Here is a 24,052-nt window from a genome sequence, read left to right as displayed (position 1 = left end):
CTGTCTCAAGGGATGGGGAATTTGGAGCCCTCACAGCTGGAAGTGGTTGTTAATACCTCACATACCCACACACTGAGTTTGCAATTACCATGCACGAGCATTCCGCTGCCATGCTTGGCTAGGGGAAAGAATCCACTGAAACGTTCAGGTGGGCAGGTGGGGTGTGCCTGCTGTGTTAATGGTGTCAGTGCTGCCTGTAAGTTCAGCCCAGCTGGGGTGAGGTGTGTGCAGTTGTGGTGGTGTGTCCTCCGGTGGCTGCAAACGTGGCACATTCATGGCTGAAGATTTTGAGTTCATTTTTTGCTCTGCTCAGAGTCTCAGGAACTCCAGTTAATTTTATTCCCCAAATTGTGTTTCGCTCCCGCTTCCATAACCGTGTAAATCTGTTGCTGAAGTTAAAGAACCATGACATTATTCTATACATCATTCATAGATCCTTTGCTGGAATTTCACACTTCCTTAAGCTGCTCAGGAGCCTGCAGGGTGTCCTCATCCTGCCGCACGAAGCAGATCCTGCCCTGGCAGCAGGGTGGGGGAGGTGGGCAGCATCTCTTTGCACAGCTTTCTGCACGCTTTGAGCCCTTCTTCCATCAGTTCTCTCTCCTTTCACCTTTTTGTCTGCCTTTGCTAATTTTAGTCTCTTTTTCCTTTTATTGTAATCCCTGTTTCTTTCTCCTCATCCTCAGCACCAACCCTCATCCTTGCTCCTCTTCTGCCCCCAAACCTGCACGTTCTGCTCCCATCCCCTTGCTGGGCAGTGCGCGGTGCCGTGGGGCTGCAGAGTGGTGTGGGTGAGATGGGGCACTCTGCACTGAGCTGGATCTGGGCAGACAAACTGCCAGAAAGGACTCCAAGCCGCGCTCAGGGCTGGTGCGTTCTGCTTGCCAAGGACCCACGCAGCCCAGGAAACCAGCAGGGATTCGGAGTTCTGTTCTTACAGACTCTGTGCCGTTACCCAAGAGGAGCTGTGCTTCCCGGCTGCCTGGTGCTCAGCGCTCAGCGCAGGAGGTGCGGCTGGAGCCCGTGATCCTCTCCCAGAGGAGTGCTGCAGCCTTCTCTGCTTCATGACTTCTGTGTTTTCCGGGCACTAATACAACGAGTTTGATGGATACGCAGCTGTTCCTTAACTGGCTGTAAATGTTCATCATGGATCCAGGCAGGGGACGTGGCCTGGTTCAGAGCAGCACCGCAGAGCGGAATCCTGACGTGCTGCAGCACTCGGTTCTCTCGGTTCCTCCCTGCTTTGCGGAGCTCTTGTGGCACCAGACCTCTTTCTTTCTTTGCAGTCTGTTTCTGACAATGTGCAAAGTTACTGACGAGGTGATGAAATCTGGTGGACGAGGGTTTGCCAGAAAGTGGCATCTTTTTTCCTCCTCATAAAGCAAAGAAACCTCCGCCCTTTCAGCTCCGGGCACCGCTGCAGTGCTGCGGCCGCCGCATGGAGCGGTGCGGGCGGTGCTGGGCAGGACAGGGACACACTGCAGTGCTGTCCTTGCTAGCTCTGCTTCATCAGCTGCAGGATACTGCTCACCAAACCCTTCCCTTTTGTCTGCTTTGGATAAACGTGTAGCAGTTGTATCCCCTGCAAAGGGAGTGATTGTCAGCTGTTTTAAAGCCTGCCTCGCGATGCACTTGTTTTGCATTTCCCGTGTTTCCAGGAGCTTTGTTTTGTGCCAGTGGTGCAGGTGAGGGTCACTGAGATCTGAAGTGACAGTGATGTGGAGGACACTCTGACCACAATGCAGAGCCTGGTGGAGCCACTGTCACCCAGTGATGGGCTGCCCCTGCAGAGTCAGCCTGACACAACAGGAATGTGGTCAGACTCATTGAGTGAGTAGAGTCTCCCAATGGATAATGATAATAGCTCATCTGGATTAAGCTTATGGGAATGGTTTGTTGGGAAGAATCCTCTTTTGACCAAGTGCTTGGAAGTACGTACTCCATGAAGTTAATGTCATGTTCAGGGATGGGCTGTGCTTCCCCTGTGCTGTGTATCTGCGTGGCAGTGTGCAGGAAGGCAGCTCCCTGCACACACTGCGCTCAGTTGTCTCCAGGGTGAGAATGCAGTGGTACTTGGTTGGACCTGGAGCTGGGTTTTGTTGTGCTGTTGGCCTTCCCACCCCCACATGGCACTGCTCTGTTCAGTCTGCTTAACTTCAGGGTTCTCTCCCTCCTGAGATTCATGCTAGTACAGCTACTAACCAGTAGTGAAAAATGATAAAGTGGTCAGAAGCATCCAGGCTTTTCTTTGTCCCATCTCCCTCTCAAAAATGGGGAAAACAGTACTGATGTTTTTCTCAGGTGTTGGTTTATGGCTTAGTGGGGTTTCCAAGCAGTTCACTGTGTGCGTTTCTTTTACTTTCCAAAAGCCATTGATTTTTGCAGCGCTGCAATTAGAAAACAAGAAGCCTATAAAATGGTGTTATTTCTGCATTTTGAAATGGAGTTCAGTCTCCTGCTGCCTTTTTATTGGTCTCCCCCTCTCCAGCCCTTCTGAATGTTGCTTGAGTCAGCATGTTGTAATTTTCCTGTGGAGATCCAGGGCTTGCTGGTGTGGCTGAAACCCCAATGGCTTTGCTACAGTTTCACCATTCTTTGGCATTACATTCACTGTAATGGAAAACACGCTCCTTAGCAGTTTGCACTGCAGCTGTATTGACTGAGAGCACTTGGCTAATCACTTCCTGTAATTAAATTCTTCACGAGGAGTAAAGTTAATCTTCTCAGAACATGTAAAACCCGACCTGCAGCCTGAACCGGCAGAAGCACGGTGGTTTATGGGCACCTTTGTCCAAGCATGAAGTCTCCCTTCCTGAACCAGAAGCAATTAGTATAATTAAATACTCCTGTTCCTGAGCTGAGGATGTATAATAATAAACCGTAACCGATGCAGCAGATTTCCTCCAAAGATCTGGTAGATGTTCAAGGACAGAAGGGACAGAAGGGCACTGCTGTCTCTGTGGGTGTAGCATCAGCTGCTCCATCTCCTTTAAATCCATTTTGTGCCGATGTTCTCTCAACGCTGTGGTGCTCTCTAGGTTTAGTAGAGGGAAATGAGGGAGACTTTCCCCTGCTCTTGCTGTTTGCATAAATACGTTAATAAGCTAATTGACCAAATCCTCGCTGATGGGCTGTGGCATTAAGCTTGCTGGGGGTGGCTGACTGTGGCCGTATGCTTTGGTCCCGAGGTTTCTCTGGGTTTTTAGAAGGGGTTCTGGAAGTGCCTGTTGGCATCATCTTGAAACGTTGCCATTCCCAGCACAAACATTATTACCCTCACTGTAGCTTTGCTTGTACTCACAAGTTCAGCTTCAAAGTACTGCATTCGCAGTTGTGATTATTGATGTGCAGCAAAACAGAAGAACAGAAAGTGCCATCCAGGTGCTGGAGTGTTTATTCCGATGGAGAAACTCAAGAGTTCTTCCACAGTCATAACATTTCTTGTACCCCTATTAAAAGTCAGAGTGAAAATAACCTTTCAGGCAGCCACTAGCATTTGCCCTTCGTGGAAGTTGGACCGGTCAAAATCCAGTGCTCACAGCTCTGTTACCTGGATGCTGACAGGTTGCCATCAGCTGTTTGGTTTTGGACAATTAAGATGTATTTGTCGCATCCACTTTTGGTTACTGTGACTTTCACATGCCAGGTATCACTCAGCATCTCAGTTCAGCGATGTTTCAGCTGTGAGCGATGTCAGGGAGCTTTAGGATATGACGAGGATATCGTTTCCTTCCCCCAATTTATTCACAGTGCAGCACTGGAAAAATACTTCTTACATTTAGAGACTCTCTGCTGAAGCAGTCAGCTTTTGCCTTGCGATCTGCCCAGCTGGCTGCTGGTCCCCTGGGGCTCTGCGTGCTCCTTAGCAGTGGGGCTGCTGTGGGGCTGAGGGCTGTGCCCTGCGGTGCTGGATGGGCCGTGTGGTGCTGAGCTGTGGGGCAGTGGAGAGGTCACCCTACTGTCTTTGCAGCAAATACTGTTGCATTTAGAAAGATGAAATGTGCAAAAGCAGTGCCAGCAGTTAGAGTGCTGGGAGTGTCCTGAAAGTGGGGCTGCACCAAGCCTGCTCTGCTCGTGGAGTTTGGTTTCCTGGCTGTCAGGTTCCCCTGCTGTGGGTTTCCTGCTGGCTGGCTCTGCCCCAACTTGCGGCCCATCCTGGAGAGCCATGGGGACGTTTTTCGTGGCCCACATCCCTCCAGTCACAGTTCAGACACCAGTGATGGGTGCCAGGGCGACGTCAGCCGTCATGGTAGGCAGGGCCTGAATCAATCTGTGTACGTGGATCATTGAGCATCCTTGTAAAACAAATGGCTGTGGTCAGTCATGTAAAGAAACATCTCCCAGGCCTCATGGTATTATTCAAATCCTAAATCCTCTCACAGTTTCCTGAACAGAACATCTGCTACAATTTGGAGGGATTACAGCCTGGAACGGTTATTGGGAATGTTGCTGACACAGAGTGAGGAGGAAAAGGAGCGATGCATTTGGGTACTTCCCCACGAGGGCACATCTCTGCCTTTGCTTGGCCCTTGCCAGCTCGCAGCCCCCCCACGCCGCGTGCTCGGCTGGGTGCAGCTCCCTGGTGAGCGTGGCCTGGTGGTGGCCTTGGGCCGCGTGTGCTGTGGTGGCCCTGGTGTTTCCCTTCCCATCCAATTGCAGCAGCCTTGGGTACAGGTGGACCTTTTGTTTCCTGCCCGTCTCCCACGTGGAGCTCCCGGGGAAGCTCTGGCAGTGCTGTGGGAGTGACCTTCCAGCCTGGGGGAAGCATCTCCCATCCCGTGGCCAGGGCTGTGTGGGTGCTCCCAGCCGGAGAGATGGGGCTGTGGGGTGAGGGTGGGGGTGCAGGACGATGCTGCAGCAGCAGCACGGTGAACTCCAGCTTTCCAAAGTGAAACAGGGAAGCTCCCAACAAGTCAGGTTTTCTGTCTTCCTGTGATTACGGCAGCAATGCTCACAGGGACTGGTGGGCGAAAGAAAACTCATTAATTACTGTGGCAATTAAGCAGTGTTGGTCAGCACTCAGCTCGCAGTGCAGAGCTGTGGCTGCAGCTTCCAGGACCACGAGAGCTACAGTGTGTGCAGGAGCAGAGCTGGGACAGAGCGTGCACCTGGAGCTGGCGGGAGCTTTCTGATGGCAAATGGTTTTTCATTTGAAAAGATTGGACGAAAATGTTGTCATGAAAAAAATTAGCTCCTCCTTCCCACGGTTACAGTCTGGGAAATGATTCCAAGTGCTTTTTTGCTGCTGCAGAAAATCGGAGCTGTGCATTGGAGTAAGCAGAGCCAGCGACACAGGCTGTTCACTTGGCACAGCCCGTCACGCTCATTGCCTCACTGAGTGGCAGAGCACAGACTCTTTGTGGTGGAAAGGTGTGGATTCACTGTGTCATTTTCACCTGCATTTATCTCTCTACGCTAAGTGCTCCTGAGCAGCTCAGCGCCCCGTGCTGATGTGCTGGCTCTGCAGGTGTGTGCTGCGTGTCGTGGGGCGGCCCTAGGTCCGGTCAGTTCCCTCGTGCCCGTGGTCTGGAGGCGATGGCTGCTGCTTTTGTGCCACGATTAAAATAAAATGCAAAGTGTGGCAGCCCCAGTTTACAGCTCGTGCTTTGAGAAAGTGGCTGTTATGTCTCGCCAGCCCTCAGCACGTTCCCTTGTTAAATTATGCATATGCTAATGAAGTGTGAAAATCAGCCAAATAACAACTCTGTGTAATAGCTTAATGTCCCCAGAGCGGTGTGGGGGTTTTTTATTATTAATTTTTGATTTGTGACCCTTTCTGAGCCGCGGTTCTGCGCAGCGTTCTTCCGACAGCTGAGGGTAATTTGCATTCCCAGTTTCCTCTCGTGAAGCCCGGTGCACGCACGCAGTCCCCAGCACAGTTTGCATTTGCTGTTCTGGATTTGGTAATCCCCGGGTTTCCATTACATCGGGCTGAGGTTTCTCAGCACAGTTTGTACCGTCCACAGCACTGTGTGGGGCTGTGCAGCGTGGGGTCCCACTGCCGGGGACGGCTGTTTGGGGGCATGGAGGACATCATCCATCAGTGTACAGCCCCCAGCACCAAACAGAGCTCCCGGCAGAGATCCTTAATTCCCTGTCAGGATCAACTGAATTAAATCCCATCTGACTGAGAGAGGGCTTTCATTGGGTCTCATGATTGTCCATACTTCCATTTGGAAGCTTCTTACATCCTGGAGTTAGTTCCCTAATAATGAGAGGTTTGCTCGTCTGCTTGTTGCTGCTGAAGACAGATTAGAATGAAAGCTGAGCAGAAGTTTCCTTCCAGGAGAATAAAGTCCATGGAGTGGTGATGAATTGACAATGGAAAGCAGAGGGGATGGGGAGTGAAGGTGGTGGCTGGAGGGTGGCAGCGGTGGTGCCCAGGGCTGTCCCACGGGGTGGGTGGGCAGAGGGCTCTGTTCTGCCTCTGGTCTGCACCCTTCCCACGCAGCCCACGTGTCCCACGGCGCTCCAGTACGGAGCGGGGTGCTCTGCTGAGCCCCCTGAGCTGCTCCTCCAGCTCTTACGCTGTAGCTGTTGGCGTGCTCAGCTCACACAGGCAGAAGTGCCAAGTTCTGAGGATGGATTCATTTATGGTTATAACCTCCATCTTCAGCTGCTTCACAAATGACTTTGAAGCAATTCATTTTAGAGACTCAGAACGTTGCTTTATGAACTTAATGCCAAGATGAGAAAAGTTTAATCAAGATGCTCCATGGAAAATGTCCTGAAGCGATCTCCTTCAGGGCACAGCACTGGAAGCAGAGCAGGCAGAAGTGGAGCTCGTGGGCTCCAGCCTGAGTGCTGGGGGCTGTGCTGTGTAGGGTTGCTGTGCTTCCCTGGCTGTGCCCCGAGGGACGCTGCTGGGCCCTGGGGCAGTTTGGCAGAGAGAAACCCCTCCTTAGTGCCTCCAGCTCAGTACCGCTCCAGATGTTGGACTGAGCCATCTTTAGCTGATTTAATCCTAATCCAGGCAACGAATGCCAGCGACTGTCTGCGTGTGGCTTCAGTGTGTTTACTTTCTCCTAAGTGCAGAGGTGGGATATCGGGTGTGTTCTTTGCAGAGCTCTGTGCTCCATGGCTCCCCACGCTGTTGCTGTGGGGCGGAGGGATGCTGGCGTGGCTCGGCCGCCCCGTGCTGGTGTTTGCCTCCCATCAGACACACTCTGTGCTGGGCTGCTCCGTGGTGCTCTCTGTATTCACCCTGAACACTTGTTCCTCGTGCATCAAACAAGTAATGGTAGAGCAGAAAGTGGCGTCAGCGCAAAAGGTGATGAATTTCAGCCGTGAGCTGAAAACAGCTGTGATGATGAGAGGACAGCTCGCAGCCTGCAGATGTTACTCACTTAGCTGACACTCAGGGACTTCTAATTATGGTTTTTAAAATAATCAAAGGGTTTTGCTGGTAAGGGGACAGATGGATGAGCAGGATGACCAGAGGCGGCTCAGCACTGCTCCCTTTGCTGCTGTAGCACTGTGGCAGTGCTGTGTGTGTGGGGTTCCCCAGTCCTGCAGGGCACTGTCTGGAGAATGCAGGCACGATGATTAGAGCTGCTTGCTGCTATCATCAGCACCATGTTTCCTTGTAGAAAAGCAATCTCTGTGTCCTGCTGAGGGCAGAGGTCTTTCCTGTTCCACGAGGCAGGCACTGGTAGCACCTCGGAGTGTGTGTTTGGTGTGCCAGCCTTCAGACTTCAGCGCTGCGCTGTCCCTGAGCTATGGGCTGTCAACCACAGGTGCTGGGTGGACCCGGGGCAGCCCAGGTGGGCAACTGAGAGCCCCGACCCCACGGTGCCATGGAGGAGTGGAAGTGGCTCTTGGAAGTCCTTGGAGCTCTTAAAGGTGTTCACGTGAGAAGGACAGAGGACCTGGTCAATGCTCGGGTGCTTTCTGTGTCTGATTTGTGTTCAGGTCACCCTTTTGCAGACAGACGTAGTTTTTCTGTTACCCTGTGATGGGTTCTTGGCCAGCATTCCCAGTCTCCCAGTGAGGCGGGGTCTGGAGGGGCACAGCCCGGAGGGGCTCACAGCGATGGCACTGAGCCCTGGGAGCTGTGTGCTGGGGGCTGGGGCTCAGTGCTCCCCTGGCACCCGCTCCTTCTGAGCTGTGGGTGCAGGCAGTTACAGTGCATTGAGCCTTGTGAGGACGGTGGGAGAGAGGTAAATGTGTGTTCTTTCATGTAGGCGCTTTGAAATAGGCCCTGTGGTGGGGGAAGCTGCAGAGCTGCCAGATGGAAGTGTCTTCAGTCTGAGTCGGCAGCACTAAATTATTCTGTGCTGTAACAAGGGCAGAGAAATTTTGAGTGTGATGGTATTTTTAGCTTTTAAATCTAGGAGATTTATTCCATTTTGGGAAAGATGGGCAGCTGCTGCTGGCTCGGCAGCATTGCACCATGCTGTTGGGAAGAGGTGCCCAGCTGAGCACAGCACCCTGCCTGCCCTCTACAGCCAGCACTGCTGTCCTGCAGAGCAGACCGAGGGCTCCACGCACTGTGCTTCACTTCGTTGCTGTGTAGTGATGTTTTGGGGCATTGTTCTGATGATATGAGGTTCTTACTGGGCTTAATGCAGTGGAATTGATTTCTATTTGCCAGACTATCATTCCCCTCAGTGGGGAAAAATCAATGCAGATCAATCACGTGTGATTTTGCATGCCATTAGAACCATATTTAACCTTTGCTGTCCCGCTCCCTCCCGTGCCCTCACCGTGTGGGACCGCAGTTTGCAGGAGGACAGATCCCCCAGCCCCATCTCAGTGACCCACAGCCGAACTTTGCAGCACTCAGGTGGGATGGAGGAGCACATCCCCGTGTGCCCACCATGTGGCCTTGCTGTAGTGTTCCCACAGTGTTCCTTGCCTTAGCCAAGAGACCTCAGTGCCCTTTTTCTTTGGTTTCTTCTTGGTGTTTTTCACAGGCAGGGAAGAAAGCTGCAAAGGAATTATAGTGGGGATTCAGGTCCTGGGAAGAGCCCTTCTCCCTGCAGCTCTCAGGCTGTGCTGGAGCCAGGACGCGTCCTGCTCCCCCTCACTGCCCTCAGCTGCACACAGCACTGCTGTGTCGCGTGGGAGCCTTTCCCAGATGCCAGCACTGGGAGAGGTGAATGGGATCTGTGCATCCTCAAAGCCCATGAACCGACCACGACTGTGCCAGTTTCCATATGCAGTTGTAACGCGTGGGTCACAGGGGCTCTGCTCCCAGAAACATTCCCCCTTGTCAGCCCGTTGCACTCTGGAGGAAGGCAGTGCTGGCTGTGTGTGCTTGGGGCTGGGTGCTGTTTGCTGTGAGCGGGTCGGTTTGTTTTCTTTTGTAAATACAAACTTGTAAAACAGAAAGAAGGATGGTGCCCCTGTTGAAAAGCTGTGTGTTGTCCAAGCCTGTGTACTGCTGTTATTGCAGCTCTCATTCAGAACTCCAGATCTGTACTTAAAGCTCTGATGTGCGGTCTCAGATACAGTTTGAGAGGTCCCTGAGCAGCGCTCCCAGCTCTGACCTCTGGTGGTGCTCAGTGGGACGTGGGCTGGGCACATCTGTCCCCCATGGTGAGGAGGACCCAGGGCTGCTGTTGGCTGCCGTGCACTGCCTGGGGCTGAGCGGTGGTGACAGCAGCAGGACACAGGGACAGGAGGGATCTGCAGCACCTGCGTGGGGCGGAGGAGCTGTGTGAGGTGTGGGGAGCTGCAGGGACAGCGTGCATGGGGACGTGGAGATGTCAGCTCCGGGTGTTGGTGGGAGGGGAAGGGAAGGGAAGGCTGCTGCGGCTCTGGGTGCCTGGGGCAGCCCCTGGGTTTGTCGTCCACGTTTAACAGCTGCTCATTGTCCCTTTGCTGGGGATGTGCTGTCCTCCTGCAGCAGGACAGGGAAGGGGCACCGTGCTGTTCAGCAGCACGTGTGTGTACCGGGCTGCGTGTATTATAAATTCTCTATTTTTCTGATAAAACCGCATCACTACGGTGAAAATGAAATCCAGCCCTCGATATTTTTAGCATGAAAGCGTGAAGGAACATTAATGCTCACAGAAGGGAGAGCTGCGGGCTGGTGCTGCTCGGAGGGGACGGTCTCCATGGAAACAGTTTTCTTTAAATTCTCCACGTTGGGGCACTGAGCGTGTAGGAGGCGGCGGAGGAAATGGGAGCGCAAAAAGCGTTTTTCCCTATTGTCACAGAACTACTATAGGAACCTTAGGGGAAGTGAACTTATTGATCATTTCAGTGCCCGTACGCAGGAGTTTCAATCCGCAGTAGCAGGAGTGCTCTGAGCACGGGGGTGGGAGCGCTGCTGGGGCCGCAGCTTTGATGGGAGACTCTTCCAGGAGGACGCAGTGCTGCTCCGTGGCCGTGCTGTCACCTCTGTCCGTTGTCTGCTGTGGGTTTGGTTGTGCCGCAGCCCATCAGCAGCACGGTGAGCCCACGGATGTGCTGAGCACTGCAGTGGCTGTGGGGCTGCCGAGCGCAGTGGGGGCACGGGGGGGACTGTGGACTGTGCCACCTGCACGGGCTCTCGCTCCCACCCTTCGCTTTTCTTTCCATAACCCCATGAGGAGGGAGACAAGCAGGGAAGCATCCCATGCCGCATTGATCAGTTGCAAAACGGGACTGATGTTTAAGCAGTGGTTCATCTCCAGTCAAGCATGAAACAACAGGTGCATCTGAAGGAGCTCAGGGTCCGTCCCATAGCTGGAAACCAAACAAGATGGAAATTCCCAGCAGGTGCTGTAGTGCTCAGCAGAGCAGTGTGCCTGGCTGTGCACCACGATGGCCCTTCCGCTTCGCTTTGCAGCGCTTCTGTTAACGTCAGGAGCAGATGGTTAAAACCTCCTGACAGACCCTGCTGCCCGCAGAGGGCTCTGTGCAGAGGACGCAGTGCTGCTCCCGCGCAGCGCCTCAGCCCCTGCTGCACCCCCAGTCCTGTTGGGTCACTGCTGGTCCCCGGGGTTTGTCTCTGCAGTGCCATCTCCGTCTGTGGGGAAATGGGCTCCTGAGGCTGCTCACAGACACCAAACTTTGTCGGTCAGTTCAACTTTGGAGTGTGTTTGCATGTCATTACACATGTATTTAATGCTGTAGAAACGGGGTAATGTGGGGAGGGGGAGCGCGTGGTGGCAGCAGCAGCACAGAGTTCATTGCTCACCTGCCTGCTGCCATCCAGGTCCTCGTGGCCTGGCAGATGCCCACACGCATCTCCAGGCTGAATGGATCCAGGTGTGTGAGCACCCGAAGTTTTCACTCTCTCTGCTGAGTTTATGGAGGTCCCGGTGGCTGCGGTTGCCCTGGAGCTGCATCAGGCAGCTGAGGGCTGTGGTCACAGCTGGAGCAATGTGCAGAGGGGATCCACCATCCCTGGGGCAACAGAGGAGGGGCAGAGCCACCACTGCTCACTGGTTCCATCGAGGAAAGCACATTGAAAGGGCTGCAGGGCGTAAAGGCAGGAGGAGCTTCGCTTCCATCCTGGCAGAAATAGTGACTGTGTGTCACTAATGGCCATGGCAGGGTCTGCTCTGGAGGGCAGAGGGTGCGTGGGGTGTGGGTGGTTCGGCTGTGCTGGGCACACTGCACCTGCACGTGGGGTCTGTGCTTCTGCAGGCACGCGAATTACAGCTGTGGCTGCACAGCCCCGTGAGTATGGGAAGTGAGAGGGAGCAGAGACAGATTCTGCCAGCCCCCACTGCAGGAATGGGCTGGTGCTGCAATAACTAAGTGCCTTTCATTGCAAAATCAATCTTACACCAAGCACTGGGGCTCAGGGACTGCATCCATCCTTCCCTTTCCCTGCTCTGTTGCCGCGTGCCGCGCTCGGAGGCAGCTGGTGACACCAGCCGGGCAGGAATTGTCACGGAATTAACCTCTGACATTCCTTTAAAAATAGCCCCAATAAATCCAATAATAAATCCAATCATTAGCAGCTCCTGCTTTGCCTCAAGGGTGAACACCGCAGATTAAAGTCTTTGCGTGGCACACATCTGCCCTGTGATGGTGGCAGTGCCCACGGGGAGGGGCAGCGGGGCTGTGGGGCCGGGAGCTCCCAGCAGCAGAGCTCCAAAATAGTGCAGCTGTCACTGTACAAAGGAAAAGCTGAGATGTATGGAAATGTCACAGGGGAGAGAGAGCACTGACAGTGTGCGCTGCCTGAGCTGCGTGGGAACGGTGTGTTTGGACTCCTGTGGAAGCCACTCTGCAGTTACTTAAATCGTCTTTGTCTTCTTCCTTCCAGCTGACATTATCTCTACGGTAGAATTCAACCACACTGGAGAATTGCTGGCAACAGGGGACAAGGGGGGTCGGGTTGTCATATTTCAGCGTGAGCAGGAGGTGAGTGCAAAGTGCCATTTTATCCTTATAAAGCAGTGTCCTGATGCTTCCTAATCTGTGCCTGTCGCTCTTAACCTCAGTTCTCTCCTAGCAGACTGAGAATTGGAAAGTGACAATTAGTGATGTGAGACCATGTTCCACTATAAAACGCCCTGAAACGCTGCGTTGCATTCCCACACACCTCCCCCCATAGGCAGTGCAGGCACAGCTGGCTGCCACCCCCCCTTGGCTGCACTGTCCCACCCCAGAGCCCCCCCAGGGTCCAGGGGGGGACCCTGCGTGGGGCACGGCCACCAGTGATGCTGTGGGGCACTGATGGGTCATATTTCTCCCAGAGTTAAAACGTGTGCAGTATTTCTGATCAGTACGAGGTTACATGCAGACACTCTGTTGGCCTTTCTGTTATTATTCTATTTATAGTTCTCTTGTTCACTGTTCTCCCACTTTTCCTGAACTCCCGGCTCCCTGACCCCACCTGGGACGTGTCCCATCCACCTCCTGTTTGACACAGCCCCGTGCTCCAGGGGATGGTGTGGCTGTCAGCTCATGGGGAAGCGACGTGCAGCACAGAGCCCGTGGAGTTCCCCCAGCACAGATCCCAGTGCTGCACAGCTCTGTGTGATGTGGAGAAACGCAGCCCAGGGTTGAGCGGGCGCTGTGCATCGCTGAGTGCTGCCGTTCTCAGACGCTGTCTCCTTTCCCAGCAGCACAGTTCCCACTCTCGGTGCTCCCTGGATGGGCTCTCCCTGTGCCACACAGTGCTGCTCGCAGTGCTGTTGGTGTCTCAGGGCTCTGCTGTGGCCTGGTCCTGTTCCCTGGGCTGTGCAGGCTCAGTGCAGGACTCAGCTCTGCGCTGGGTCAGGTGTACAGCGAACCTGAGGGCAGAGGAGTCAGTGGGAAACGTTCTCTCTGTGTCTTACGTTCCCCTCCATCCCCCTCCTGCAGAGCAAGAACCAGCCCCACCGCAGGGGTGAGTACAATGTGTACAGCACGTTCCAGAGCCACGAGCCAGAGTTCGATTACCTGAAGAGTCTGGAGATCGAGGAGAAGATCAATAAGATCCGATGGCTCCCGCAGCAGAACGCTGCCTACTTCCTGCTCTCCACCAACGGTGCGTGCAGCCCTGGGCAGGGGGTGCTCCTCTGCATTTTGTTCTGATGACTCTGGTTGCTTTGTTTCGTTTGGGTGAAGGTTGTGATGTTGTTTTACTGTTTCAAACCCCCGGCTGCTGTGTTTCAGCGTGCAGCTGCACTCTGCTCAGCAGTTCTGCGTTACGCTCAGGTAAACATCAGGAGGATCCAGGAATATTCCTTGGGATGAATGGGGCCTTGAGATGGATGTGACTTAATTGTTTCAGGGGACAAGGAGGGCTCTAATTATCTCCGTAACCAACTTACTTTGTGTTACAGAATTGGCTCTATTGATCATTGTAATAAAATTCCAAGATTTACCAAACTCATCTGGGGGAGAACCACTGAAATGCAACGAAGATTAATTATAGAGCATGATGTTCTGCTAATTGAGTTTTTAAATACTTTTTTGATTAACCGGGATATTACCTGTGTGTTCGGGACGGTGTTTCGTATTGTAGTGAGTTATCAGAACGCTCCTTTGTAACCGAGTCCCACGTTGCGTTGCTCTCCGTTCTCACGGCTCCGCTCTCTCGCAGATAAAACTGTGAAGCTGTGGAAGGTCAGTGAGCGTGACAAGAGACCAGAGGGGTACAACCTGAAGGATGAGGACGGCCGCCTGCGAGACCCCTCCATGATCACCTCGCTGCGGGTGAGCGGTGGGCGCTGGCGGGGGGTGTCCCAGGGCAGTGCTGGCTGTGCTGGGGGGCTCTGGGGGGGCTCTGAGGGACGTGCAGCCATTGCTGTGCACGAGGGACGTGTGTGTGTGGGCAGTGGGAGCTGTTTTTGCACGAGGTGTCTGGTAAAAGGCAAAGAGAAAAATGAAGACGTAATTTTTTTGAAACGAATAATGAGTGGCACTGCCCCTTTCCAGAGAACAGGAAGTAATATGAATTTATTAGCGGTTTATTTTATTTGACAGCCTTTCCGTGTACTCGATGTGGTTTGTTACACCGAATTACCCTTTAATAATGGGTGTATGTAATACCAGGCACTACCCTGCAGAAGTGCTCAGTGACTGAAGGGCTGCAGCCACGAGTTGTGTGTTGGTGCGGGAGATGGCAGGGAGCAGCTGTGGCCCCACTCCTGCACTGCTCCCATCCCTGGAGCTGATGTAAGCAGTGTGCTGGGAGCCAGGCTGGGAGCAGGCAGGTGTTGGATCCTTTGAGGCTGCACGTCACCCCATGCCCTGTCTGGAGATGGGCAGTGCTGCTGAGGCCGTGGGTCTGACTGGGATGTGGTCAGGCTGCACAGCAGTGCTGAGCGAAGCCGTCCTCTGGAGCCTTTGATGTATTTATTTTTGCATCCAGAGCAGCCCAGTGTGACATCTGAGCCCACGCCCCGCACAAAACCATCATGTTTCTGACGGTCTGAGTGACAGCCCACATCCCACAGTGTCTGAGCACGAGAGCCCCTGTCCCCAGATGGCTGAGCAGAGTCCTTCGGCTGCAAACGATGCATCATTGAGTGTGTCAGGCTGGATTAGGAAGCAGGCGCATCACGTTCAGCTCGGGTTCAGCTCGGGCTCCGGGCTGGCGGATCCTGTGTTCCTGTGTCACTTGATCTGGCTGTGGTGCTCCCGTCCCCACCTCTGCAGCCATGGGAAACCTCTTCGGGCAGCACACAGAAAACGTGTGCTGTGATGGAGTGGCTCAAGGGCACAGGTCCTGGCAGGGGGAGCGTGGGCTGACACCGTCCTGGTGCTCGCAGCTGCCTTAGTAGTGCTGTGTCTGAAGCTATTACGAACGCCACTCTGCATGTGCTGCTTTTATGCCTCTCTCCATTCCCTGATGTTTACTCGAATTATGCTTCTTAGTCCAAATGCAAACGTGTGACACTGCTTCCTATTTCCTCCATCTGTCCCTGCCCCGTGCTTCCCCTGCCCCATCTCCCTCCCCTCTTATTTCCATCATTCACTGTGGGCCAAATCCAGAAAATCCGAGAGGAGAAGCAGTGCTGACTCAGCTCTTGCCCCGCACTGCTGTTAGCAGGGCCGGGTTCTCAGGTCTCCGCAGTGACAAAGCAGAAGAGGTTCTGTTGTTTGGCCAAAGAAGGCAGTGCTGCTGCGGAGCTCCTGGCGTGCTGCGCCCGCGCTGCTGACGCTGCTCCCCGCAGGTGCCCGTGCTGCGGCCCATGGACCTGATGGTGGAGGCCACGCCACGCAGGGTGTTCGCCAACGCGCACACGTACCACATCAACTCCATATCCGTCAACAGCGACTACGAGACCTACATGTCAGCTGATGACCTGCGGATAAACCTCTGGAACTTCGAGATCACCAATCAGAGCTTCAGTATCCTTCGGTGTGTGCTCCCGGGGGTGTCCCCTCTGCTGCCGGGAGCTGTGTTAACAGCCACGGGGGCAGGGCTGTGCTCACAGGAACAGCTCAGCCCTTCCCAACCCAGGAAAGAGGGAGATCCAAGGTAAAGGTTCGACCCATGGTGACTTTCTTTGCCTGAGAGTGTTAATTACTGGTCCTGCTCGTTACCCGTCCATTACTGCTGGTTACCCCGGGTGCTATGAGGTCCGTGCAGCAGATGTGAAGTGCTGCCCCAGGGCTCAGTGCACTGCAGTACCATGGTGCAGTTGTGGCTGTGCTCGTGGGCTGAGCCGTGGCAGGGCCGGGCACCTCCCCGCCCTGTGGGACCCCCACGGCCACCACGTGGAGTTCTGCCTGCAGGGTGGGGGGGATGGGAGGCGATGCAGCAGACAGATGCCCTGGGGGAGATGAGGAGAGGAACTCTTAGCAGCACAGCGGGGTGACAGGCTGCCAGTCACAGGCACAGCGCTGAGATCCTGGCTGTCACCCTCGTAACTTCTGCCTCAGAAATAATAACGGCGGGATGCTAATCACCGGTGATATTTATATCGTGTTTCCTACTGACGAGCCCCCGGGGCACGTGGCAGGTCGGGCAGCTGGAGAGCAGCAGCCACAGGCGTGAGGCTGGAGGGGGCTCAGAGTGCCCATGTCCGAGCAGTGCTGGGAGGATGTGGGCGAAACTGCAGGGCTTTGGGGCCCAAGGCGCCATTTCCGTGCGGAGGGCAGCGGGCTCCTTCACTCAGCCCCAGATATCGTGGACATCAAGCCGGCCAACATGGAGGAGCTGACGGAGGTGATCACGGCCGCCGAGTTCCACCCGCACCACTGCAACACCTTTGTGTACAGCAGCAGCAAGGGCACCATCCGGCTGTGTGACATGCGCACCGCCGCGCTCTGCGACCGCCACGCCAAGTGTGGGTACACGGGGGGACGTGCTGGGGGGATCGTGGCTGAGGGTCGGGCTGGGCACTGCCTGATGCGTGATGGAGAGCTGAAAGCATCAGTTATCCCAGAGGTGGGGGGGTCTCTTTCTCTGGAGATGCTCAGGGCCCACCTGGACGCCTGCCTGCGCAGCCTGGGCTGGGAGCTGCTTTGCAGGGGTTGGACTCAGTGATCTCTGGAGGTCCCCTACAGTTCTCTGATTCTCTGAATCCCAAATCCCGAGCAGAGCACGTGTTCCTGCACTTCATAGCCCTCTTGCAGTCCTACAGTGACAGCTCTCAGCTGAGGCTGAGTGCAGTGATGGAGCAGAGATCCCTTTCCCTGTGCTGTGCTGGCAGCCCCACACGGCCGCTCCCTTGGTTCGGTGCTGCGTGTCCGTCAGTCCTCAGTGAGCACCGTGAACACGGGTTCAGTTTGACCCCTCCCTTGACATTTTCTTATTGATTTCCCTCGAAGCAGCATCCTGAGTCAATCACGGCTCAGCAGATGTGTAAGTGGAAACTGAGACGGCTCATCAGAGTTCAGAATGAAAAAGCAGCATCAGCTTTGGGGGCAAATTCTCTGGCGGGGCGTTTAATAACTGTCAGTGTTTAATAAACATGCAGCAGGTAGCACCACACATCCCTGTTATGTTTGTTGAGACAGATGCACTTTGCAGCTTAGGGGCAGCTTTTATTTTTGTGTTGTTCTGACCAAATTCTGTAGTCCTGTTCCACGTGGGGCTGCTGGCAGGGGCACTGTGAGCTGCAGCCCTGCAGCTGGAAGGGAAGGCAGGGCCAGCCCACGGAGCTCAGGTGTGTGCTGTTACCTGAGTGATGGAAGGGCTGGAGCCAGGATCCGCCCCTTCCCAGTCCTCGATTAGGGGGTTGGCGGTGGAGGTGAGGGCATCTTGCTGGAGATCCCTGCCTTCCTGAAGCCTTCCAAGGGTAAGCAGCTTTTTTCCTTCGTGTCAGTGTCCGTGGCTGCTGCACTGGGGCTTGTGGTCACCCGCTGCAGCCTGGGATTTTGCCACTCTGCTCTTACTGCTGTTTCCCATCGCGGTACAGCGGTCAGCCCTGGGTACAGGCACACCTTGCTGCACAGCTGCTGGCGTCCTCCTGCTGGCAGCATGTTCTCTTTGTTTTTCTCACCAAAGCCCTTTATTCAAGACAAAGGGCACATAAATAGAGCGTAGGGATCTGTTCTCACATTAGGAACTCCCTGCTCCAGGGAAGCTCATCCTGTGCAGGGCTGAGCATCTGCAGTGCGGAGCGCTCGCTGTCAGCTGGGGTGTGGAGAGTGGTGGCAGTGCCTCCAGGAACAAATCAGCTCCTTCCTCAGCCCCGTGGCAGCTAACGATGTCCTGCTGCACGCAGTAATAAGCCTGGCAAGACCTGGAGCTAAAAATTAACAAGCTGATTGTGCAGAATCTCTGGAGGATGACAGACCTCGTCTGCCACCCTGGGCTCATTTGGCAAATGAGGAAACGATCCTCTTTGCCTCTGCAGCACTCCCCATCTCTGTTTTAAGGCAGAACTTGGTGGCCTGCAGCGTGAGGGCAGTCTGAGCCTGGGGTGGTGGCTGTGGGTACAGGGAGTCTGGGTGCCTGGCAGTGCTCATAAGGTTGTGGCAGTGTCAGTGGTGGGACGAAAGCCACCGTGTCATGGCTGGAAATGGGTTTCTTTCCTGTACAGTGAAGGAGGAGAAGCCTCTCCTTGTTCCCCAGTGGTGCTCTGCAGTGCTGAGCTGGTGAGGGGTCTGTAGGGATGGAAGGAGGAGCTCTGAGCAACGCTCTCTTCGTTGGTGTGGATCTGCTGTTTTCTTTAAGGCTGCGCCTGCACAGCTGACGTTAGTTGGAAATTGAATTTGTAAATGTATTTAATTTGGGCCTTCAGACAATACAGACTGTGATTTATTCAAAGGCATCGGATTAAATCTGTGGGTTGCAGTAGCTATAAAATATTTACATTGACTTTCAGTTACACTCCACATCGATTTCTGGAGAGAAAAGGTGCGTATGAGGCTCCAAATCTTCTGTCCTTCTCTTGTGCTGCTGGGAGATGGGTCTCTGATCACCCTTCCTGCTTATTGCACTCATTAAAAACAAAGGAGCCTCAGTGGTAGAATGGTCCAGAACCAACTGGTGCTCTCTCTTACGCCGTGCCCAGCACCGGGAGTGCTGGCAGTGTGTGCCTGGTGCTGGTGGCTGAGCTCAGGGATCGGGGCCTCCCGTGTCCCCGCTGTGCAGTGCTGCTCTGCACCCCTGGGTGCCCTCTGTGTGGGGTGGGGCAGTGGGTCCCGTGGGGCTGCTGATGCTGAGCCTGTCCTTCCTCTCCTGCAGTTTTTGAGGAGCCTGAGGACCCCAGTAACCGCTCCTTCTTTTCTGAGATCATCTCCTCCATCTCCGACGTCAAATTCAGCCACAGTGGGAGGTACATCATGACCCGGGACTACCTCACTGTCAAAGTGTGGGACCTGAACATGGAGAACCGACCCATCGAGACATACCAGGTGAGCGTGGGGCTGCGTGGGGCGGGAGGATGGGGGCGGGCGTGGGGCTGCGTGGGTCCTGGTGTGAGTGTCCCCTGCCTGATGCTGTCACCCCTGCTGCCAGGTCCATGACTACCTGCGGAGCAAGCTGTGCTCGCTCTATGAGAACGACTGCATCTTCGACAAGTTCGAGTGCGTGTGGAACGGCTCCGACAGGTGAGCGGGGGCTGCGGGGTGGGGGCTGTGTGCTGCAGGGGTCTCTGTGCCTGGGGGACGCAGTGTGGCTCTGCTCAGTGCAGCCTGGCTGCGGCTGCGGGGCCGTCGGCCTCACCGGAGCACGGCGCTGTTTCTCTGACACAGCTGGGCGTGCTCAGTCTTTGCCATGAGGAGCGATACCGGTGTGAGTGTTGATCCCAGAGGAAATCCTGTTCCCTATGGCCTCGACCGGGGTTGGAACGTGGTGGTCCTGGGGGTCACTCCACGGTCCTGGGGCTCTGAGCACACGCAGTGCTGCGTGCCGGGCTGAGCTCGGGGTGGGGCTGCATCTGCTGATCCCCCTTCGTGTCCTCGCAGCGTCATCATGACCGGATCCTACAACAACTTCTTCCGCATGTTCGACCGCAGCACCAAGCGCGACGTGACGCTCGAGGCCTCGCGGGAGAGCAGCAAACCCCGCGCCGTCCTCAAACCGCGCAGGGTCTGCGTGGGAGGCAAGCGGAGGAAGGACGAGATCAGCGTGGACAGTCTGGACTTCAGCAAGAAGATCTTGCACACAGCGTGGCACCCTGCAGAGAACATCATTGCGGTGGCAGCAACAAATAACCTGTATATATTCCAGGACAAGGTTAACTAGGAGGACCCGTTATCCCTTAGGAGTCTCTCATGTACTGAGTACTAGTAAACACGAATTCCAAATGTTTCTTTTCCTTTTTTTCTCCCTCTCCCTTTTTCTCTGCGCGCTGCTCTGTGCGTGGGGCAGTGTGCAGAGCAGCGCTGAACGCCGCTCCCATCCACGGAGCTCAGCCCCGGGTGCCACGTCCACGGAGCCGTGTGGGGTGGGGGCTGCTGCTGCCCCCCGGCACCGTGCGGGCCGAGCAGATGTGTGCGTGCACTGAGGGGTGGGGGGCGGGTTCTGCCATCGCAGCCATCGGTTCTGGTTCTCTACAGCTTTGTCCTGGAGATGTTCCACCTCTTCCTCCGGAGCCTGGGCCCTCAGCTCTGTCCTCAGCTCTGTTTGCCCCCCCCACCGCTGAGCGGAGCCGTGCGGGGCTGCTCAGCCCTCCCCCCGCGGCGCCGTCCCAGGGCCGGGCAGTGCACACTGTGCCTTTCTGGGTTTATGGAACACCTTCAGCAGTGATGCTCCCCCACAAACCAAACTGAACCTTTTTGTTGTGTTGCTCCTGCACCTCCTGTTTCGCTGTGGCCCTTTTCGGTGCTCTCCTTAATTTATTTATTTATTCCTTTTTCTAAAAGAAGTTGCTATTTATGCCATAATAAAAGAGACTCCAACCCCATACTGCTCTGAGCAGTGCTTCCCTTGGGGCTGTCCGTGGGCCTGGGTGATAATACTGACTGTAACTAAACTTCCTCTGTGCAGGGCTGCCCCTCTCCTGCTGTTAACATTGCTCAGACCCTTTTTTTTCACTCGAGCAAATGTTCAAATAAAATAATTTTTCTATCTGAAACCATCCTGCAAAAGAAAGCGATGAGTAAATCAAGTCATCTGCATCACCCTCCCCCTCCCCACAGCCCCTCTGCTCCCTCACCCCAATGAGGGACAGACCACCACAGCCCAGAGGAGCGCGGGGACGGGCAGCTGCCATCCCAAAGGAGTGGGGCTGTGCACTGCCCCCCACCTTCTCTGCAGCTGGTGGCTTTTTTTTAATGAACTAGTTAAAAGAAAAAAAAATGCTGAGAGAAAAGTAAGTTTTTTTAAATGTCCTTTTTGTGTTCTTGTACAGAAAGCTGCACTCTGGTACCAGAAGTAAAGTTGTTCCAACCGTGTCTGTGTGGAGCTGCTGCTTGTTGTGCTTGCGGGCAGGAGCAGTGCTGTGTTGTGTGCCTGCAGAGGGGGCACTGCCCTGGGATGGGGGGGGGTGGATAGGACCCGGGCAGCCCCAGCCCCACTGCACACGGAGCAGGGAATGACCCCCTGCTGTCTGGGAGGTGCTGGCACCTCCCCCCCTGTGCGAGGTGACAGCGGGGCGGGGGGGCTGCAGCATTCCCCCGGCCCCTCTGTGGGGTGCAGGCACTGCTCAGGGAGCTCCTGTTCCCAGAGTGGCAGTGATGAGTTCGACACCACTCAGGCAGTGGGGAAGCAGTCACTGCTCTGGGAAGAGGCAGTTGCTTTTTCTGCATTTGAGATCTCTGCTGCTGCTGGAATCAGCTTCACAGCCACACCAAAGGCAGACAGACCTACCCTGCACCCCAGCACCCCCCGGGCAGAGCTCATTACGGGCAGCGCGCTGCACTGAGCTGCTTCCTCTGCAGCCCATGTGCTAGCTCTCTGCTGCTGCTGGTGATGAATTTAAGCAGAGGCACCTAATTAGAAGCTGTGCAGCATGGATGATGCTGCCAAAGAAATGTTATACAGTCACTCATTTTCCTTCATATTGATAGCATGAACTCAGTCCACCACTTGTCAGCACCGAAGACCCCCAGCACGTGTGCAGGCACAGGAGGGAGCGCCCCGACCCACCCCCCCAGCTCCGAGTTCAGCCACACACTGAAGAGCTGAGCTGCAGAGCCTGGTGTTTGGCACCGAATTGCACAGATGCTGATCTGAATGTTTATGAAATTTAATTTGATGCTGTACAGTATCACAGAGTTTGGCAAAACACAGCCAACATTTTAGGCAATAGGACTTCAGTTCTTTGCTCTGCTCGCGAGTTCACAACTCCAACAAAACCCAACAAGAACTGGTGTTAGGCCTGTACAATCCATATAAAAAAGGGGTCGGTTTATTGTAGTTCAAATACATAAACTGAACAATCCCAACATTTCAAAATTAAACCTTAGAAACACAAGTTTAACATTCAAAACAGGAGTATAGTTTACAAGAACTGCCCAGAGGGAGAATCCACAGTCTAATCCAGAAGTATGCAAAGATCACTTATCGTAAATAAAAACGTTTATACAACCGTCCTGCTGTGGGGGTGGGCACTGCCACCTCTCCAACCCGAGCAGAAATCACGGGGCAGATCTTCTCCTGGGCAGAGCAACCTGATTTTGTTTCTAATCCATGGACAGGGTAAGGAACAAAGCAGACCTGCGAGCAGATTTAATTTGGTCTCTGTAGTGCTAATTCTCCTTTTTCACTTTTAACTCTGGATCCAATTGGTTGAGCTTCACAGAGAAGGGCCAAACCAAGCACAGCACCGGCGCCTGTTCCCACCACACAGCCCAGGGCCACGAGCAGCGCCAGCTGGCACTGCACCTCAGCAGCACGGGCAGACAGCCCAGGGCCACGCTCACATCTCAGCCCCGTGCACAGCTCCAGGAGCTGCACAGCACTGCTCTTCCAGCAGCACCGCTCCAGGCCACGGCCCCGACAGTCTGCTCAGCTGGACCCCACCCGTCCTGCCCTACAGAAACTCATAAATAACTTTTCCATGCTCTTTTTTCTTCCTTTTTTTTTTTTTATATACACTTCTTATTTTTATACAGAGACCATTTTATGTTCACAAATACTGCTTTTTCCTCTGTTCCTAAGATGGTTTTGCAATATATTCACGGTAATGTATATGTATAAACCTGACAGATGGCTCATGCAAGCTTTTTGATTTAACAGATACTCTTGCCTTAAGTGTACTCATCTCTATTTCGTTGTCCTTCTCGTGGGCTCCGAGGCCGTGGGGGGGGGGAGGGGGGCCGCGGCGGTCCAGGTCGTCCACGTAGGACACGATGAGTTTGCGCCGCTCCTCGGGCACGCAGTCGAGCACCAGGTAGCGCTTGTCGTTCTGCAGTATCTTCTCGACATCTTTCAGGTGCTGGTCTGACTCCTGGATCAGCTTTTTGGATCTGAAAGCAAGCACAGGGAATGTCTGCGCGGCGCTGGGGCTCATCCTGCCCCTCCCCCACGGCTGGGGGCACCCGGGGGGCAGCGGGGACCTGGGCAGCACTTCCTGGTCACAATTAATCACATCAGCACCACTCAAAGCACGGGAACTGAAGCTTTTGTTGCCCTTGTGCTAAATTAATGAAGCACCACGGAGGACTGGTGCCTGGCTGCCCCGGCCTTGCACAGCACTGCACGAACTACACAAATGCTGAAGAGCCACGGGGACAAAACTCAGGAGTTGTAGGTTAGGCATCCAACCCAGGCAGACAATGGGGGTGTGGATGCTGCAGCCTCAGTTGCTTTATTTCACGGCTTTACTGGCAAACTGCGTGCAGTGCCTCAGCTCACAGCACTGGGACTTGCTCATCAGCAGCACCACCTGAAAGCAGAGCTCCAGCCCACGTGGGGATGAGCAGAGTGGCACGGACTGACAGCAGTGAGGGACGGCCCGCCACGAAGTGGGGCACCCAATGCTGATCTGAAGCAAAACACAGCCTGACATCTGCACTGTCAAACAAAGGGAATCCTCTGTCTGCTACAGATTTTTTTTGACAGATGAAAAAAATTGAAGAATTAACCGAGACAAAGGTATTCTAGGGAAAGAAAGAGCAGTCTGTTGCCATTTACACTCACACACATCAACAGTGGCACTCTGCTACACACCTGTACGTTATAAACTTGGTCTCCTTCAGTAGTGTCCGGAAGTCAGCTTTGGCAGTAATGTATTTGTCTCTAATGTACTCCTCAAACTCCCTTTGTTTTTTCTGAAAGGAAACAGATGAACTCAGGACACTGGATGCAGATGAAGTACTTCATGCAGTTCAG

At 54.4% G+C, this 24,052-nt stretch overlaps 2 protein-coding genes across 4 annotated transcripts in view; one reads left to right on the top strand and one right to left on the bottom strand.

The window, feature by feature from the left end:
- The window catches only part of PPP2R2B (protein phosphatase 2 regulatory subunit Bbeta), a 47,119-nt gene extending 27,006 nt beyond the window's left edge, over positions 1-20,113 (top strand). For all 3 annotated transcript variants that reach the window (XM_065734931.1, XM_065734930.1, XM_065734932.1), the window contains 8 exons: positions 12,209-12,306; positions 13,252-13,417; positions 13,976-14,088; positions 15,552-15,729; positions 16,506-16,670; positions 19,019-19,188; positions 19,292-19,383; positions 19,741-20,113. In XM_065734931.1, coding sequence (XP_065591003.1) covers positions 12,209-12,306; positions 13,252-13,417; positions 13,976-14,088; positions 15,552-15,729; positions 16,506-16,670; positions 19,019-19,188; positions 19,292-19,383; positions 19,741-20,020 — 1,262 coding nt within the window. In that variant the 3' untranslated portion in view covers positions 20,021-20,113. The remainder of the gene's footprint in view (positions 1-12,208; positions 12,307-13,251; positions 13,418-13,975; positions 14,089-15,551; positions 15,730-16,505; positions 16,671-19,018; positions 19,189-19,291; positions 19,384-19,740) is intronic.
- Positions 20,114-22,949: 2,836 nt separating this feature from the next.
- The window catches only part of TCERG1 (transcription elongation regulator 1), a 29,976-nt gene continuing 28,873 nt past the window's right edge, over positions 22,950-24,052 (bottom strand). The window contains 3 exon segments of the mRNA XM_065734915.1: positions 22,950-23,029; positions 23,031-23,187; positions 23,891-23,991. Of these exon segments, the coding sequence (XP_065590987.1) occupies positions 22,985-23,029; positions 23,031-23,187; positions 23,891-23,991 (303 nt within the window). The 3' untranslated portion in view covers positions 22,950-22,984.

This window comes from Cyrtonyx montezumae, unplaced genomic scaffold (assembly GCF_038088225.1).
Source record: "Cyrtonyx montezumae isolate F1298 unplaced genomic scaffold, pur_monq_1.0 scaffold_18, whole genome shotgun sequence".
In the NCBI taxonomy this organism is placed as follows: Eukaryota; Metazoa; Chordata; class Aves; order Galliformes; family Odontophoridae; genus Cyrtonyx; species Cyrtonyx montezumae.
The sequence above is the reverse complement of the archived record's forward strand: the minus strand, read 5'-3'. Positions and strand labels throughout refer to the sequence as shown.